The sequence below is a fragment of the Botrytis cinerea genome, chromosome 8, assembly GCF_000143535.2.
Source record: "Botrytis cinerea B05.10 chromosome 8, complete sequence".
Taxonomy (NCBI): Eukaryota; Fungi; Ascomycota; class Leotiomycetes; order Helotiales; family Sclerotiniaceae; genus Botrytis; species Botrytis cinerea.
In genome coordinates, this window is record NC_037317.1 from 2,319,884 (window position 1) to 2,335,767 (window position 15,884).

At 41.8% G+C, this 15,884-nt stretch overlaps 3 protein-coding genes across 3 annotated transcripts; all 3 read right to left on the reverse strand.

The window, feature by feature from the left end:
- Positions 1 to 52: 52 nt before the first annotated feature.
- On the reverse strand, positions 53 to 3,893 carry BCIN_08g06230 (hypothetical protein). The gene is made up of 10 exons (XM_024694759.1): positions 3,066 to 3,893; positions 2,314 to 2,983; positions 2,166 to 2,260; positions 1,950 to 2,116; positions 1,857 to 1,897; positions 1,735 to 1,803; positions 1,514 to 1,680; positions 1,118 to 1,451; positions 765 to 990; positions 53 to 634 (listed from the first exon to the last, which is right to left on the reverse strand). The coding sequence occupies exons 1-10, from the start codon at positions 3,080 to 3,082 to the stop codon at positions 600 to 602; spliced, it is 1,821 nt and encodes a 606-aa protein (XP_024550552.1). The 5' UTR covers positions 3,083 to 3,893; the 3' UTR covers positions 53 to 599.
- A 901-nt stretch (positions 3,894 to 4,794) lies between these two features.
- On the reverse strand, positions 4,795 to 7,266 carry BCIN_08g06240 (hypothetical protein). The gene is made up of 7 exons (XM_024694760.1): positions 6,832 to 7,266; positions 6,423 to 6,743; positions 6,082 to 6,359; positions 5,962 to 6,023; positions 5,830 to 5,911; positions 5,662 to 5,771; positions 4,795 to 5,602 (listed from the first exon to the last, which is right to left on the reverse strand). Exons 1-7 carry the CDS (start codon positions 6,910 to 6,912, stop codon positions 5,274 to 5,276), a joined length of 1,263 nt encoding a protein of 420 aa, XP_024550553.1. The 5' UTR covers positions 6,913 to 7,266; the 3' UTR covers positions 4,795 to 5,273.
- A 360-nt stretch (positions 7,267 to 7,626) lies between these two features.
- Positions 7,627 to 15,827, reverse strand: Bcmec1. The gene is made up of 12 exons (XM_024694761.1): positions 15,128 to 15,827; positions 14,419 to 15,077; positions 14,092 to 14,372; positions 13,637 to 14,044; positions 13,429 to 13,584; positions 13,284 to 13,380; positions 12,748 to 13,236; positions 12,460 to 12,699; positions 11,152 to 12,408; positions 10,607 to 11,099; positions 10,079 to 10,556; positions 7,627 to 10,012 (listed from the first exon to the last, which is right to left on the reverse strand). The coding sequence occupies exons 1-12, from the start codon at positions 15,708 to 15,710 to the stop codon at positions 7,756 to 7,758; spliced, it is 7,398 nt and encodes a 2,465-aa protein (XP_024550554.1). The 5' UTR covers positions 15,711 to 15,827; the 3' UTR covers positions 7,627 to 7,755.
- Positions 15,828 to 15,884: the final 57 nt, after the last annotated feature.

Sequence of the window (15,884 nt, forward strand, 5' to 3'; positions counted from 1 at the left end):
CCATATAAGTTGTATGAAGTGATGTATATCCATACCTTGATGCATACATTTATATCAGTATACAAGGTAAGAAGAAGTAATAATACTATCTGTCGACTACGCATATCCTTTTATATCATCTTCTCTACATATCTAATAAAGTAATAGAATACATCTTCGTGAATCCTGTAAGTGATTACATGGAAATAGATGCATTCATATAATCGTACTCTTGCTATTTACTCTCACTCTCATCCTTCCTTCCTCAAGTACTCACTCGCTCGCTCACTCTAGGGTCTACAATAAGAAAACAAAAAGTATTTATTCCCCTTTCCATTTCCTTTCCTCTTTTCCTTTACATCTTCAAGGAATAATCTCTAATGCTTGACACACAATTCTATTCTCCTCTCCTCTCCCCTCACCCGTAAACAACAAAACCGAGGGATGAGTTGAATATCAATATTCTCATTTCAGATGCTGTTTATTCATTAATCGATTATTCTCTCTCTGTCGAATCATTACATTTTGCTTGATACTTTATTTCGCATTGTGTATCTAGATCCCGTCTGCTTCTTTTTTCTTCTTCTTCTTCTTCTCTTCTCTGGATATATAACCTTGTATCACCAGATCAGTTTCGTATAGCCTAGTAACATCACTGTTAGAGTTATATGTTAGCATTATGCATCTCGTTATATTTTTATACATTGTCAACACAGTATCTCATTCATTCCTCCTCGAAAAAAAAGAAAGAAGAAAAAAAGAAACCCAAATCCGCAAAAACATACCAAAAAAATACACCCCCGCCACGCTGGGCAACACGCCCGCGCTCTGCGCAAACGCAAATCCGCCATCGGTATTCGAGATCCCGGCTAATCCGAGAAGAGTGATGGAGAGGATGAGATTTACCGCGCTGCGGAGTTTGTCTGCGCGTGTTGAGTGCGCGCGGCTGAGGGCGTGGAGGGTGGTCATCAGGATTAGGGTGAGGCCGGAGGCGAGGAAGAAGTATGTGAACTGTTTGGATGGGGGGTTAGTGAGTGAGTGGGGGGATTCTGGGGGCGCGGAGGGGAGGGGAGATGGTGGGATGTAGTTGTTGGAATGATTAGGGAGAAGAGCGAAAAAGAAAAAAATGAGTTCGCACCACGAGAGCGAGAACTCCAATATTCTCATTCCATTCCTCATTAGGATCTGTAACCGCATTATCGCTTTCCGGGGGATCGATTCCGAAATTATCGAATAGAGAATCCTGGACTGTAGAGAAGAGTGTTGTGATATTTCCCAGTTGTTCTGTGGACCTAAATGTCGTATTTCCAATATTAAATAAGGCTCGTTGGGTATCTGTAAAGGTTTGTGTGAATTCTGGTGGGAATTTCTGGAAGATTGTTTGAGTGACGTTTGCTAAGCGTGTTTTGAGATCGAGACTATCGACGGCGGGGATTTTCTTAAATTGGTCTACATATTGTTGGCTGACTTGGCTATTGGGGTGTTAGTATCTTGGGGAGTTTGAAGGAAAGACTTGATTGGCTTTAGAGCTTACTTGATAACCTCGACTACTTTTTGCCATCTGATAAATTGGGCAACACCTTCGACGAGGAACACTAGTGCGAGATGGAATGGGAAGTGGAGAAATGCCCAGATTTGTTGACGTATGGAACCGAATTGGGATCGGTTCAGCCAGTCAAAATAAAGCATGTAGAGGAAGTACTTGAATGGTATTGTTAGTGATGGTGGCGAAATAGGTGAGGTATAAAGACATACGATTATTCCAACAGCTGATACGATAGTAAGAATGAGTGGAGCGGTCCATGACTCCTCTTGTTCTGCAATCTATAGACAGTCAATACTACATAGTTACAGATCAAGGAGTTAGAAATACCTACATCGGCAATACTCTTGCTAACTCCAATTATACCTTCACCCACTGCAACGAGAATTAGCAGTGACCCATCCACATCTATAGATTATGAACTTACGAATGATCAAAGTGAGCAAAGTCATTCTCTGAACAAGATGAGACCCTCTAAAGCTCAAGACTTTCCACTTCGAAGAGATAGCAATGTTGACAGCCGTCTCCAAGATAGCCGTAATATACCAAACGATAAATACCTTGCCAGTCTTCGATGTTTCTTTTGAGAATCCGCTTGAAGATTGTTAGCTTGAACGAAGTATTGAAATACAGGAAAACATACAAAAAAGTGCCGAAATATATTAGTGCAGCTATGACATTGGCCACAACGACAAGAAAGAGTGGGAGCTTAGAATTCTTATAGTACCAAACATGATACTAAATTCTGATTAGCATTGAAAGATTTCTGCAGAGAAACATAAGGAACATACCAGTATAACAGAATATTGAAAGCTCAAAACCAGTCTCGAAAACATCAAAATGATTGCCAGTGACCTGAAAGCACCAGGCTTCTGATCCGATGAATTAAAGTCTGGTCCGACAATTGCCAATCCAATCATAACACCAAATTGACATGCTTTTCCAATTCGTTCTAATATGCTATCCGTAACAAATCGAACATCGAAGAGACTGACTTGCAACCATAAGAACCACAGGATGCAGAAAAATCCAGCATATGACTTGAGTGCATCAATCTCATTGACTTCATGTACATCGTTAAATGTAGTCAAATTTGCAACGAAAAACAGATCATAGAAAAGTTCCATGTTCGTCGTCTCCTCATATCTTCGAAACTCGGGGGTTTCAAACATTTCCTCTTCTGCATTATCTTTTGAGAATGGATCAACTTTCCTATCATCATATTGGTTTTCGATCGATTCATCGTATGATTGTTTTCGAGCAATATTGATAGGGCCAGATATTTCATGTATAGGACTCGGAATCGGAGGCGTTATCGAGTATTTTCTTCTATCATGAGCCAAAGGATTTTCGAATAATTTTAACTTTGGTTGAGATTCTTCGTTTCCTTGATACATCGATCCATGACTATGAGTCTTCTTCAGTGGGGTCGAACTAGAGATGGAACTCGATGAAAGATGCCTGTTTGACTACGTGATTAGCCAAGAAAGACGAACCTCTCGATTTCATGTTCTTCACCGAAGATATCCGGAATTTTACCTACCTTTCATGTGATGACATGATGTTTAATCTATGAACGACAGACCCTGGGATATCACAATTTAAATACTCGAATTGAAACCACAACAGAGTACTTTCGAATAACAATATCTCAAGAAATGATACTTATATGATATTCCACATGGGTCTTAACGGATAAAAAAGCTTAATCAAGAGAAGCATCCACGGCATATAGCGCACAGATCACTAGATCCGGGAGCTTCATGAAATCATCTGTGCGAGTTTGATATGATTTGTTTTACCCTGATTCTGGACCATTGTACGTTCAAGCCATTAGAGCTGACGAAGGCAAACGATCTCACATGAGAAATAGGAAACGATGTTCGATTCTTCATCAGAATTTGTAAGATAAACGCGGTTGAGAAATGCGGATGTTTGTCTCCCGAGGTCACGAATGGCGGCATACACTTATATGTACAGGAATAGCTTCATGGACCGTGAAAACTTTCACGACATTTTTAGCCGTTGATTTATCTCTTGGCTGTTCGTCCAAAATTCATCTCTAATAGCATCCCGTCCCTGTGTATTACCATCGCCAAGAAAAGCTTCAATCTAATGAAAGTTGAAATTCACACCATTTTCATTCTATCCTGTCCTATCTGCCCTTCTAACCCAACCCACGCCGTTGTTTCAAGACCCATGGGACATTACTAAAAGGGCCCCAAGCAACTTTCAATAACTGTGCATAGGCTAGATGTAGAATTGAGGCTTTTCTTCTTGAAACGTGGCTTGGATTCATGAACCTGATCACAATGCTTGACGAGTAGGAAACGAACATTTATTAACATGTGAATGGAAAGAATTGCCATTCCTGGAAGAGAGGGGTTTCTATTCTCAGACTCTTAACAAGTTGGACAATGCTATTCGATTTTGTTGGTTTTGTTTTGATTTTATACTTCCACGGTAGTTTATAATTAGATGCATCGTGATTATGTAAGCCACCCGCCACAACGTCCTGCCCTCCTTGGATTCTGGAAATTCATTATAATCTGTTGAAGAGATATCTCCAATGATCACTAGCAAGTTAGACATGTAGTCATATCTTAATGGTACATTGACAGTCAAAGAAATCGAGAGGTCGACTGTTGTCGCTAGGCGTAGAGATAAGGTATTGGTTCGTGTGTGAAAAGAATTCACTATGACGGACCACTGAAGTAAGACGGTCGATATACATTCGGTGTCTACAGCCGCTATCTAAATCAAGCGTGTTGTTATAGTAGCGAACATATTAATTGAAGGTCTTGATGGTGCTGGTATGAGAGGTGGAATCATCAAGAGTTACGGTAATGGGTTGCCTCTCAGGGGTATTGTTCATTCCATCAAGATCAGAGCTGAGCACTCCCTCGTTTGATAAGTGCGAAACCATATTTTGAAAGGTTAAATAATCTCTTATACAAAATTGAAACTGTGATTTAAAAGAGCTCACTGTATTATTGAGAATAACACTCGTGAGTCTGGCAAGTTCTTTCATGGTATCCCAGCCTTTGGAATTGTTATATGACCTTCCGGTACCGTCTGCCGCATTTTAAAACACAGCAGTCTGTCAATATCTCAGCGTCTTACAGCGTAATTAATTGGTGGTGTCTTTTATCTGCCAATTATGAATCGAGTGTGCAGTGTTAGCATGTCACTCGCTGAGGAATATGGTCACATTTGCGACATAGACAATGTATTTTGATATCAAATGTTTCGATCACACTCGATATTCTTGATGAGTGGCTTATCTCCATTAATTTTCGACTTGATACAAGAATGCTTGACGCGATCAGCAAGGCATTTAAAGTTGGGTTCTGTTAAAGCCTTCAGCATGATTGATCGTGTGTTGGCTAAAGCAAAAACACACAAAAGAAGTATAGGAGTTGTGCTCATGAATGCAAGTCGCTCCTTAAGTGCGGATACAAATTGTGATGGATTATTCGCTTAGGCCATCCTCCACTTCCTAGATCAGGGTACTGATCATATTTGTCCTCTGTTCGCCCAATGCTAAGCGAGTGCTTTCTGCCTTTCGTCTACTTCTCTCATCTTTAGACTTCGAGTATATTCAAGAAACACAATCCCGACCACAGTTCCAAATTGTCAATATATCACAGGTGCAGGATCATTCAAGAACATACTGCCATTGCTTGTAGAAATCGTGAAATTTGGTAAAGATTATTCAATGATATCAACTTGGTTTTCTCAAAATCTGAATTCAAACACCACCATCGACCAATTCTTGTGCCAAGAGCATTTCACACTCCCTAATGACATCAAACGAGAACACATAATCATTGATATCTTCCGTGGTGTTAAGTGTTTTTCCATCCGGAAGATACTTAGCAGCCTCATTACGAATATCCTGCGATGCAGGTGGACTATGGTTCGAAAGGATCTGTAAAGACGAGCCTCTGTTTCTCCTAACCTTTTCGTATAGTTGTAGTCGCTTCTCCAGTGTTTCTTTGTCATTGGGATCTACTTGGTTCAATAACACACCGAGTGCTCCCGCATCTTCAATGGCTTGGCATCCTCCTTGTGCTTGGACTGGTTTTGGATGTTAGGAAAGGCATAGCGAAAGGGAGCTGTATGGGCTTAAATCTTACACGGAAGCATAGGATGAGCAGCATCACCTATCAAAACAAGTTTGTCCTTGTGCCATGTGGGGATTGGTTCTCGGGCGATCAATTTCCAAAATTTAACATCTTGTGCCTTACTTTACTATCCGTCAGATACTACTCAATGTACATATATCCATCGGTAATAAGACTTACCTAATCACAGCTTGCAAAGCGGGACTAAACTCTCCCTTCGCATACTTCATCGGAACACTTGGGTCAACAGATGCTCTGAAACCTAATAACCACTTTTAGCGTCATACAAAAAGATTAATGCGGGACTTATACTTTCTGTAGCATGGGAACTATTGAATGCCTTTGACAAATACAGGAAATTCTGCACCTCGTTACTAATTCGCGATTTGGTCAGCCTAAAGATATCGTAGGGAGCAACCACAAAATACTTACTCTCTGCAAGGATACCATACGAAACCGCCCACACCAGAAGCTGGTGCAAAGAATCTCTGAACAGATTCGTCAACCAAATCAGACGTCTCGGGATCTGATAACAGGTCTTCTGTTGGCACTAGCCATCGCATACAAGACCATCCAGTATCGCCAGACTGAACCTTATTTGCACCAAGCACGTGCTCCACAGCTGTTGAGTGCACCCCATCTGCTGCGATGATGAGATCTGCTTGCAAAGTATTTCCATCTTCAAGAGTAACTTTCCCATTTACAGCATCCTATAACACAAACCATTATTAAAACTTGAGACCAAAATAGAGCACGTAACCGCTAATACTCACATAACCAACTGTCTTCGCCTTAACAACTAAATCAACCGGAATCCCCTCCCCATCTTTCTTCGTCGCTATTTCTCTCAACTGACTATGTAAATCAACCCGATGAGCCGCATATAGCGGTATCCCATACTTCTCCTCGGTATTCGCATAATAACCATCAACCACAACTTTCATGGCCATACCATCCCAGATATTTGCTTTACTAAGAGCTACCAGTTTCGATTTTGCAGGTGAAAAATCCCACGATTGAAGTATGAGTGACGCATTTGGTGCTACCGTTATAGCGGCGCCTGTTTCATGGAGAAGGGAGGATTGTTCAAGTATCTTGGGTCGTGTTAGTATTTCTGTATTGTGGGCATGAAACAGTATATAATTTGACAGAAGAAGGAAATGTAGCGAATAGAAGACGAACAGTAACTTTATGTCCACCTCTCCTTAGAGCAATCCCAGCACCCAGACCTGCGATTCCCGCGCCTACAATTATGATTTCCATAATTTTAGTTGATTGTAGATATTTTGGTGTGGGGATGAGATCAGGGAGCTCACGACATGTCGTTCTTTATGTATCATCAAATTGGTCTGCGGTTACACGTTTCATGTATGCAGCACGGCTGATGAGCTGAAAGCCATTGTATGACAATCCGTGCGAGATACCTTGGTTAATTTCGTAATCATCGAAAGTAACTCAAACTGGTCAAGAGATATTTTAACAGAAACAGATAAGAATGAGTTGTCATTGAATCCCAATGACTCCATTTAATTTAATTTTGGGGTTAGCAGAAATCTGCACAGGAGACATATGCATTGAGTGGTAAAAGCTACGTAGCAAAAAAAGAAACTTTTCTTCGGACATCGATTGATTAATGGACTTGCTGATGACATGCATTATCAGCTGAAGTGACCAATGCGTAGATCAACAAGACTAGCCAATCACATGGATAGTATTGACATTGAATACAAATATCGCACCGATCAACAGTACGTGTTGTTTTATGAAGTGCTGAGTGCTTTACTACCCCAGAGTCGTAAGAGCTGTTTCAGATTTCCGGGCCAGTATCTTAGATGCAGGTCACAGCATATAATTTGAAAAATACGCCTTGCGTAAGAAGATATAAGAATTCATGTAACAACAACGAATAGGCAGAGTGAAGACATAATCTATGTTATAGCAACATAAATATCAATTACTTCTCACTGTCATTGTAACTGCGCTAGATAGGCAGATAATTTGTGCTAGGCTGTAACCGTGTGATGTGATTTGATATCTATTATCTATTAATACATCATAAGAGGACGTAGCCCTATCCCATATACATTTGTTATGATCCCATCAGCCTTAAAAGAACGCAGACCACCCGATATACATAGCCGTCAATCTTCTCGGGTCTGTGGCTTGTTTAATTAACTCATCAACATAACCCTCCACACTGAGCGGAACACTTTCCCCAGGTAACAATCCTTTCAACTTTCTCTGAATAACATCCAACACCTTTTGGCCACTCAGCATCCCTTCATTTGCTATCTCCCTCTTCTTCTTATCAACTCTCTTCATGAGATCAAGTGTTGGATCATAAATGAAAGCCTCAAGAATTGTCATCAGAGTTTCTTCGTGCTGACGTAGTAGCTTTATTGTGAGTTCTGAGGATTTGCGGAATGGCCCTTCGTAGCCGTACATACCCATTGCGTCAACCATGTTATGGGTCAAGCGGAAAGGAACTTGTTCAGGCTTTGCAAACGTTTTACCCTTTTCAAACAGACAATTGAAATCTACGTGAAAAGTTCCTCCGTTTCCTTCCTCGAAAAGGATGTTTTCCGTATGGCGATCTCCTAGACCTAGAATTGTGCCAACCATAGACATAACAGCACATGACCGAGTATAACGAAGTCTAGCGGCAAACCAAGCTGAGGGCTCAGGGAATTGCTTGACAAACCATTTATGGAATACAGGCTTAAATTCGCCAAGAACCTTTTCCGTGAAGAATGGGAGTTGCTTCTCGCTTTTCATTGCTTCCTCGCAATACATACCGAGTTCCGTATAATTGATTCGTTTCCCCTGCGCTCCGTATAGATCTGTAAGTATTTTTCGAAGTGTTTGGAGTCCTTCTATCCATTCTATGATTCCACATTCCTCATTTAAAGGTGTTACAGCATAAGTCTTGACATACAATTGGCGTCTACTTGATTCTGCATCACGCTTTAGAGACCTATTCATCATGCCATTGAATTCTTGAAGACGCTGATCCATACGAAGGTCATCCTTTGGTTTGAAAAGAAGACCATAGTGCTGTCCATTGGATGCCAGAGCTCTTACTCGCTTGGGTTTTGCCAAAGAATTTAACACCAGCACGTCATCTTCAAAAGAATTGATTGTAATGACATCGCGAGAGAAAGCTTTGTGCGTTGCTACTTTATCTGTGAGAGTCGGCAGGCTCGCTGTCAACGCGGCTTCCACTGGGCAAGCAAGCGCACTTGGCAAGACCTTGTGTTTGAATTGTAGATCTTTGGATAAACTTGATCTGAACACTCTTGCTTCTTTAAAATCTCCAGCTTCGCAAAGCCTCAAAATTTCGGTAGTGAGAGCTTGTCCACTTCTGATTAGAGCCCTGATGTCTATGGAACTATGATCGGCTTTCACAGAGACGTTTGGCAATTTTGTGAGTAATTCCATCCCCTTAGTTCGGCGATCCAGTTGCGTTGAAGTACTTAAAGCCAAAACACTCCAAAGTGATTGTTGGGGATGTGCCGATACAACTTTTAGCATAATCAACTGAAGGAAGTGATTTACCTCCCGGTGTGGATGAGTAATTCTTGATACAATTTGTGGTAAAGCTGTATAAAATATATAGGCTGGCATTTTGGAGATGTATTTCTTAAATCGAATGTGAAGATCATCTAATGTCTTCTTTCGTAATTGAGTCATCTTGCTGACAAACTCTTGAGAATGACGCTTTGGATCAATCTTTTGACTGAGTTGCGTTCCAAGATCCAACCAAAGTGTTAATATACGAGGGAGAGTTTGGTGGACATACTTGGTACCATGACCTAATGAGCGTAGGTAGTTTGAAATGACTAGCGACGCGGTCTCTCCAGAGAGATAGCTATCATCTTGTCTTTCGAATGGTAAATTACTGGATGATTCCAATAACTTATTATAGTGACGTCCCAGATAATAATGGCCCTTCTCCCATGCGTTGTGGGTCTTTGCAGCTAGTTGATATTGGGCGCGTAGGGCGGACGAGTTTGTTTGGCCAGCACGGTCAAGCCACTTCGCAAGTAGAAGATGAGCCCTTGCTTCGAGGAGATTCTGCTGTTGTTTCCGATGTGTGTTGTCAACACTTCCTAAAGATGCCTTGTTTATCTCATTGTGAGACATGAAAGCATTACTGTCTATTGCGCCCTGAAGACTTTGAATCGCTTTTCGATGCTGATCTTCCTTCCATAGAAGTCGTGCATGTTCTATTTTGGCCGAATCATCACCGAGTTGTGAGGCGTGAAGAACAGCGTTGAAAGATTGATGAATTGCGTTTCCTTTTCTAGCAAGGCGCGCACTAGTCAACCAGGCAGAAGCAAGATCTCCTTTTGTAAATTCAAGACTGTGTGAAAGTCAGATGCGTTGGTGCAAAGGAAGGAAAATTGAGCATCATGAGTATGTGACTTACCTAGATAACTGCATGGCGGCTCTTCTTATGCCCAATAAATATTGCTTATCGTTCAAATAACCACCAATTGTTTCGAGACGACGGTCGAGTGATTCGAGGAGCTCTTCCTTTGGTATCGGTTCAGTGTAATCGACACCAGCAATCATTTCTAACTCGGTGAGCACATGGAGTTTTAGCATGGGATCGTGGCAAGATCCAATCGATGAGGTAGTAGCTCTCGACAAGGAGCAAGTAATCTGTTCTCTGAGATCCTCAATAGTTGAAACAAATCTCGTCGTCTCTTTCTCGTGTAAAGCTAGCAGTGCTTTGCCAATGCTGACGTTAAAGTCTTCCTCTAAATCCCGACCAGCAATTGATGTATATTTTTGCAAGGCAGCCCACCTCCCTGTTGCCCACGAAGCCTCTGTGGCAAAGGGCAATAGTTTTCCTACTGTTTTGGTGGCAGTATGCATTCCTTCGACATAATTAAGTAAAACATCTATGACTAGTTAGCAGTAGTCGAGAAAATCAAATGATATTTGAGTTTACCATGTTGTCCAGACTCCTTTAAGCATGTCAGAAGATTGAGCTGAACGTCAACATCTTCAGGGTCTTCTGCAAGCTTAATCTCATACCAACCTTGTGCAGCTGTCCAGCGCCCTGCTTTGCGATGACCGAGAACTATTTGGTCAATATCCAACACATGTAGATGTGCCGATATTCCTTCAATACCATCAGGCTCATCTATCTGGGTATATATCTCTTGCAATCGCTCTAGATCTGAAACCTCTCCCGAAGCATCCTGCTTCTTCGTTTCACGAATATGACGTATATGCTGCTCCCAATTGAACAAAGCTCTAGAGTATGACTTACACTGTATAGCCCGAGCTGAAACGATTTCAGCAGGAATACTTTCGATAAGCTTGGTCACCTTTTCAATTTGCTCCGGGCCATCGGGAATTCCAGCTCGTATTTCCCGATGGACTATCATCTGCTTCGCTTGTATCCAGCGGGAAAGGTAATCAAGGACTCTAAAAACGGCCTGCGTCGCTGTGTTAAAAATATAAACTGAATTTTGAGGATGGGTCGCTTACCTCGCTGCATAATCTTAACTCCTCTTGCTTGACATGTGACGTTGAAGTCGGCCGATACTTCAAGATCCCAAGCAATTCTGCACCAATATTTCCTCTCTCTTCGTCCGATCCTTCTATAACTATGTGTAAAATTAAGTATGGCAAGAGAAAACTTGCTACAGAAAGATCTTTGATTCGGATAGCTCGACACAAAGGAGGAAATATCAATTCTGCGTTGGGGTTTTTGGGTTTCTGTAAGAGATCAAGAACGAATGTTTTCAGCCAATTATTGTACTTATTTATCCGGTTGGGCTGAGAACTATCAGGTCGAAATATGGGATACGTAGTAGTTGGAACTTCCATTTTCAATACCGAGAACATCGAGCTGAGGAAAGGTGTAAGTGTTGCCTGAACACTTTCCGGAAGAGACTCCCACTTTTTGCAAAGTGGATTATTTGGATCTTTATGGGCACCTCTCAAAGTTGGTGCGCAGACGTCTGCGAACCCACCCTTCGATAATAATTCTTGCATAACGAAAGATAAAAAACCTTGTAAGGTTGTATCGGTTGCAGATAAAAATGCTTTGATGATAACCTCTTCCAAGAGAAATAAAAGGAAATCTGTAGTTTCCTCAGGGTCATGAAAATTCATGACAACCACCATTTCCCGTTGGTCTCTAACGGCTTCAACTCTGTTGGGATCAAGACAGCCTATCAAACCGATACACTCCCCTGAAAGCTTAGCAATATCATGATGAGATTCGTTGAACTTAACACATGCATCCATGATTGAACGCACAAGCTTACCAATAACCACGTCAGGCTGTTCACTCACAGCTGACGCCTGAAGAAACGACTGCTGCTCTTGAAGTAAACCTTTTAACTCGGACAAAGCCTGTGCGACAACCCCAGCCGTTTCATGTTGTATCCGACGGCTGAATATCTGAAATGCATTACCGACATCTGTCGGTCTCCTTATGGTGTTAAGCTTGTGCTCTATATCTTGAAGCTGCGGGATGCTGGAGAGCGATGGTAGCTCAACTATTCTATTTCGAATAAGACGGGCGCGGTCTCTCAAAAGATATTGTAAGGTTTCCTCTGCTGCTTTTTTGGTATAGTCGTCAAAAGATTCCCAATACTGGATTATAGTAACGAAGGTGCTTTCAAGCATCCATTCTACATCATCATCGCCGAGATATCTGAGCATAGCTGACCACGCTGAGAAGGCTGAGGATTGAAGGTCTTTCTGGGCCAATGCGGACTGTAAGCAAGCGCATATCTAGATATGGTTAGTTAACATGTGAAGGTAAAATGAGTGGGATATCGTTACTTGTGGTCGAGCAGCCCCAGTGTAGGTCTTGCCAATTGTCACCATCTCTTCAATCGCTTTCACGTTTCGTTTCTTCTCAAAACTGGACTGTTCATCCCTATTATCATTCACGACTTCGGATATGCGAGTTACGAGGCCAAGGTTGTGCTGCTCTAAAAATGCTGCCATTGGGTTGTTCTTCTTTCGGTTTTGATCTGGACTTTGAACATTCTCGACGAGGAATTGCAAAGCAAGTCGGATCTAAGAGAATTAGTTCTCAGTGTATATAAGCAAAGAAAGCTTACATACCCTTGATTTTTTACTGTTGTCCGCATACCCGGCTACCTTGAGAAGATGAAGAAAAGTGCTCGAAGGATCCATTTTTAGAAGAAATGCAAAATCAAGTCCTCGTTTTTCGAAGTCTGAAGAGACAAATTTCAGTACAGACATCGTGTGGCTTTCAATATTCTGCACATCCTGCAGCAGCAGCAACGCCATAATATGAACAATATTGGCACTGTCCGTACACACTCGCCAAGGTGCCTCGTTCCGAGCTGAAGCAATCTTTTTGATAGTCTTTCCATCGCGCCATAGAACTAGCCATGGTAGAGTGTATGCTTGTGTGAGGATAAGGAATTCAGAGACCGTGATCTCTAATAAATCCGCCATTAGCTGAGAAGTTTGTGGTCGGCTAAGTAGTTCCTTCACAGCAGCAATGGCGATACTATCCCAGAAAGGACTGAACAACCGTTCGACGGGCTTATCAACAGTTCCGTTACGATTTGCTAATTTCAATATCTAAACAAAAGTTAGTAACCATTTGCTAACGGGATAAGCCAGCTTACTTCATTGTAGGCCGCATTCGACACGATTGGGTTTGAATGGCCTAAATATTCAACAAGCTTTAGAAGAACAATATTCAGCTCGCCATCAACCAAGACCCTGAACTTGTAAGCATGAGAATAATGCAGATGATTTAATTGAACAAACCTTGCAAGTTGACCCCAGGCAAGAACACATGTCTCTTGCCAATGAAGATTTGGCTTTTCGCATAGATCACGTAAGATAATCAGTACATTTGTCCTGTTCTTTAGGATAAGATCCTTTGGGGCCTTTTCTTCTTGGAGGAATTCTGGCAATGTGCGACTACATTAATCAGTAGATTTCCGTTATACTCCAGTAGTGGACAATAACTTACCCTGCAGCGATTCTTAACTCACGCATGGAACTCTGAAGAGATTTCAAGCACCACTGTCCAACTACAGAAGATTCCAAGTCGAAAAATTCCTCGTCTCGAGAGTGTATGGCAAAGGCCTTGACGGCTATCATTGCTAGGACCCTTGATCGTCGCGACTCATGGAAGCCGGGTGCCTTGATCAGCGTAGTAAGGATCAAGATTGCTTCGCTGCCTGTTTTTTGGCATAAATCATCATCTAATGCTGTGGCTCTGGGGGGAAGCTTTTCACAGATAAAACATTGAGACGAGACTATATTTTCATATTTGTCTCGGGTAACTGTCAACGAGCCATATGCGGCACATGGTATCATAGATAAATAGTCAATAGCCTTGCATTGGTCAAGATCGGTCAACCCCGCAAAACATCTCCTACTAAAGGTTAGAGGAAAGAAAGCAGTATTAACAATCATACTAACTCAGCTAGATGACATAACCCGTCCATATCTAAAACCTCCTGGTCGCCGAAGAGAGAATATAGCTTGGCGATGATTTCTTGCAAAAGGCCCTCTTCTGAATGTATTTTTCGACGTTTATTAGGTGGAGCTGATTGGGTTGATCGACTTTTGATATCCTTCAACAAAAGAAGATTGAGATCGGCATTTAAAGAATCAGTATCAAAATTCATGTGAGGTAAAACAAGCCCAAGATTAGCATTCTCTGCTGATCTGCAGGCCCAAAGCAAAGTAGCTGCAGCATTCTATGGAATAATTAGCCAAAATCTGAAAGGTAGAAAGGTTACATACTTGGAAATCATTCCCAACTATGATACTCGCATCTTCGTCATCAAGCACGGTGCGAAGCTTCGGGAGGAGGGACAAACGGATGATTCTACATGTCGAATCGTACTTTTTACAGATGTTTGCCAAATGCAATAAAGTCCGACAGAAAGCAAGGTTAACATCCTTGCCGATAATATTCGATGGATTTACGATGATATCTGCTCCGATAATTGTAAGGTAGGCATAACCCTTACGAACCAAAGTCTCAGATAACAAGTTCTGAATTGACGATAGAAGTGTCTGAAGGCCACAGAAGAGAGAAATCGCTGGAGATTCGCAATCTTGCGCAGAGTCCCCTGAAGATATCCAGACCTTTTGCAACTCGTAGGATGTGTAGAACGAATCAAACAACCATGCTAGGTAGTCTTGGAAAGCGGGAGTTGCATCTTGAAAGGATGCAGCTTGGATAGACACCTTCACCAAAATGGATAAAATGCATATAGCATGATGGATGGCGCCTTCTTTGCTGCGCAAGCTATATGTGCATTGGAGAGATGTTTCACTCATATCGTCCTCGCTACTAAAGGAATATGACGATATCTTGAATTGATCAGATGGTAGTATGAAATCCATTTCCCCTCCATGGGCAGCAAGACTAAGGGCTTGAAGAATGTTGAGAATAGCTGGAAACATAAGTGGGTGTTAAGTGATGTGTGTGTGATTGTGTACTTACATGTTACACTGTCCTTGAGGTAAGCAAAAAAGCTGGAACTAAGACCCCAAAGTTTTGGAGATCTGGCGACGACCTCGAATGAGGTAGAGAAGAAAGCCTCAATCTTTACTGTAAGCTTTCTAGAATTCCGACGACCCAGACAAGCCAGAACCCGTGGGAATAGCCATATCCAGAGAGGTTCTGGACCGCGTGATTTGAGTGGTCGATCCGGAGTGGATACATAGTTAAGTATATTTGGAACATCTTTGACCGTGGAAATGAAAACATCGAGGGCTTCACAAGCTTGATTTATGACGTTTTGGACATTCATGAAAGGGTCATCTTTGTTGAGTTTCTCTAAAACTACTTTTGCGATAACATATAGAAGTTTATGTTTGTGCTCAAGCATAGCTTCGGGATCCGTGAAATCGGAGGCATCATTCTCTCGACAGGAAACTTCAGTCATGAGCGACTGTAAATCGTCATGTTCGACTTGTCGAGATTGTTTTTTCGTGGAGAGATTATTGATTAATTGTGCAGCCATAGTTGATGGAGGAGCTTCCCAACGACCTGGTGTGCCAGTCGGTGGCTCGTGAGGTGCCATCCTTTCATGACCATCTATTACCACGGTGGATTCCACAAGGATTGGCGATTGGCTGATAAAATATCACAAAATCGATGAAATATCGCAAAAAGGAAGTTGTCGACGCGTTGTTTCGTCAAAAACAATTAAGAGTTTCGCGTTTGCACGTGATCTCAAGGCTTCTAGCGATTTTCG

What these genes read in the sequence shown, in the direction of transcription:
- BCIN_08g06230 (XM_024694759.1), bottom strand. An exon ending in AAAGTAGTCGAGGTTATCAA is followed by an intron (nt 1,452 to 1,513) that starts GTAAGCTCTAAA and finishes ACACCCCAATAG; the next exon opens with CCAAGTCAGCCAACAATATG. An exon ending in GGCGGGGGTGTATTTTTTTG is followed by an intron (nt 635 to 764) that starts GTATGTTTTTGC and finishes TAACTCTAACAG; the next exon opens with TGATGTTACTAGGCTATACG.
- BCIN_08g06240 (XM_024694760.1), bottom strand. Translation starts at nt 6,912, where the DNA reads ATGGAAATCATAATTGTAGGCGCGGGAATCGCAGGTCTGGGTGCTGGG. An exon ending in AGGCGAAGACAGTTGGTTAT is followed by an intron (nt 6,360 to 6,422) that starts GTGAGTATTAGC and finishes TTTGTGTTATAG; the next exon opens with GATGCTGTAAATGGGAAAGT. An exon ending in GTATGGTATCCTTGCAGAGA is followed by an intron (nt 6,024 to 6,081) that starts GTAAGTATTTTG and finishes ATCGCGAATTAG; the next exon opens with TAACGAGGTGCAGAATTTCC.
- Bcmec1 (XM_024694761.1), bottom strand. Translation starts at nt 15,710, where the DNA reads ATGGCACCTCACGAGCCACCGACTGGCACACCAGGTCGTTGGGAAGCT. An exon ending in CCTCAAGGACAGTGTAACAT is followed by an intron (nt 15,078 to 15,127) that starts GTAAGTACACAA and finishes TTATGTTTCCAG; the next exon opens with CTATTCTCAACATTCTTCAA. An exon ending in CGAATGCGGCCTACAATGAA is followed by an intron (nt 13,237 to 13,283) that starts GTAAGCTGGCTT and finishes ACTTTTGTTTAG; the next exon opens with ATATTGAAATTAGCAAATCG.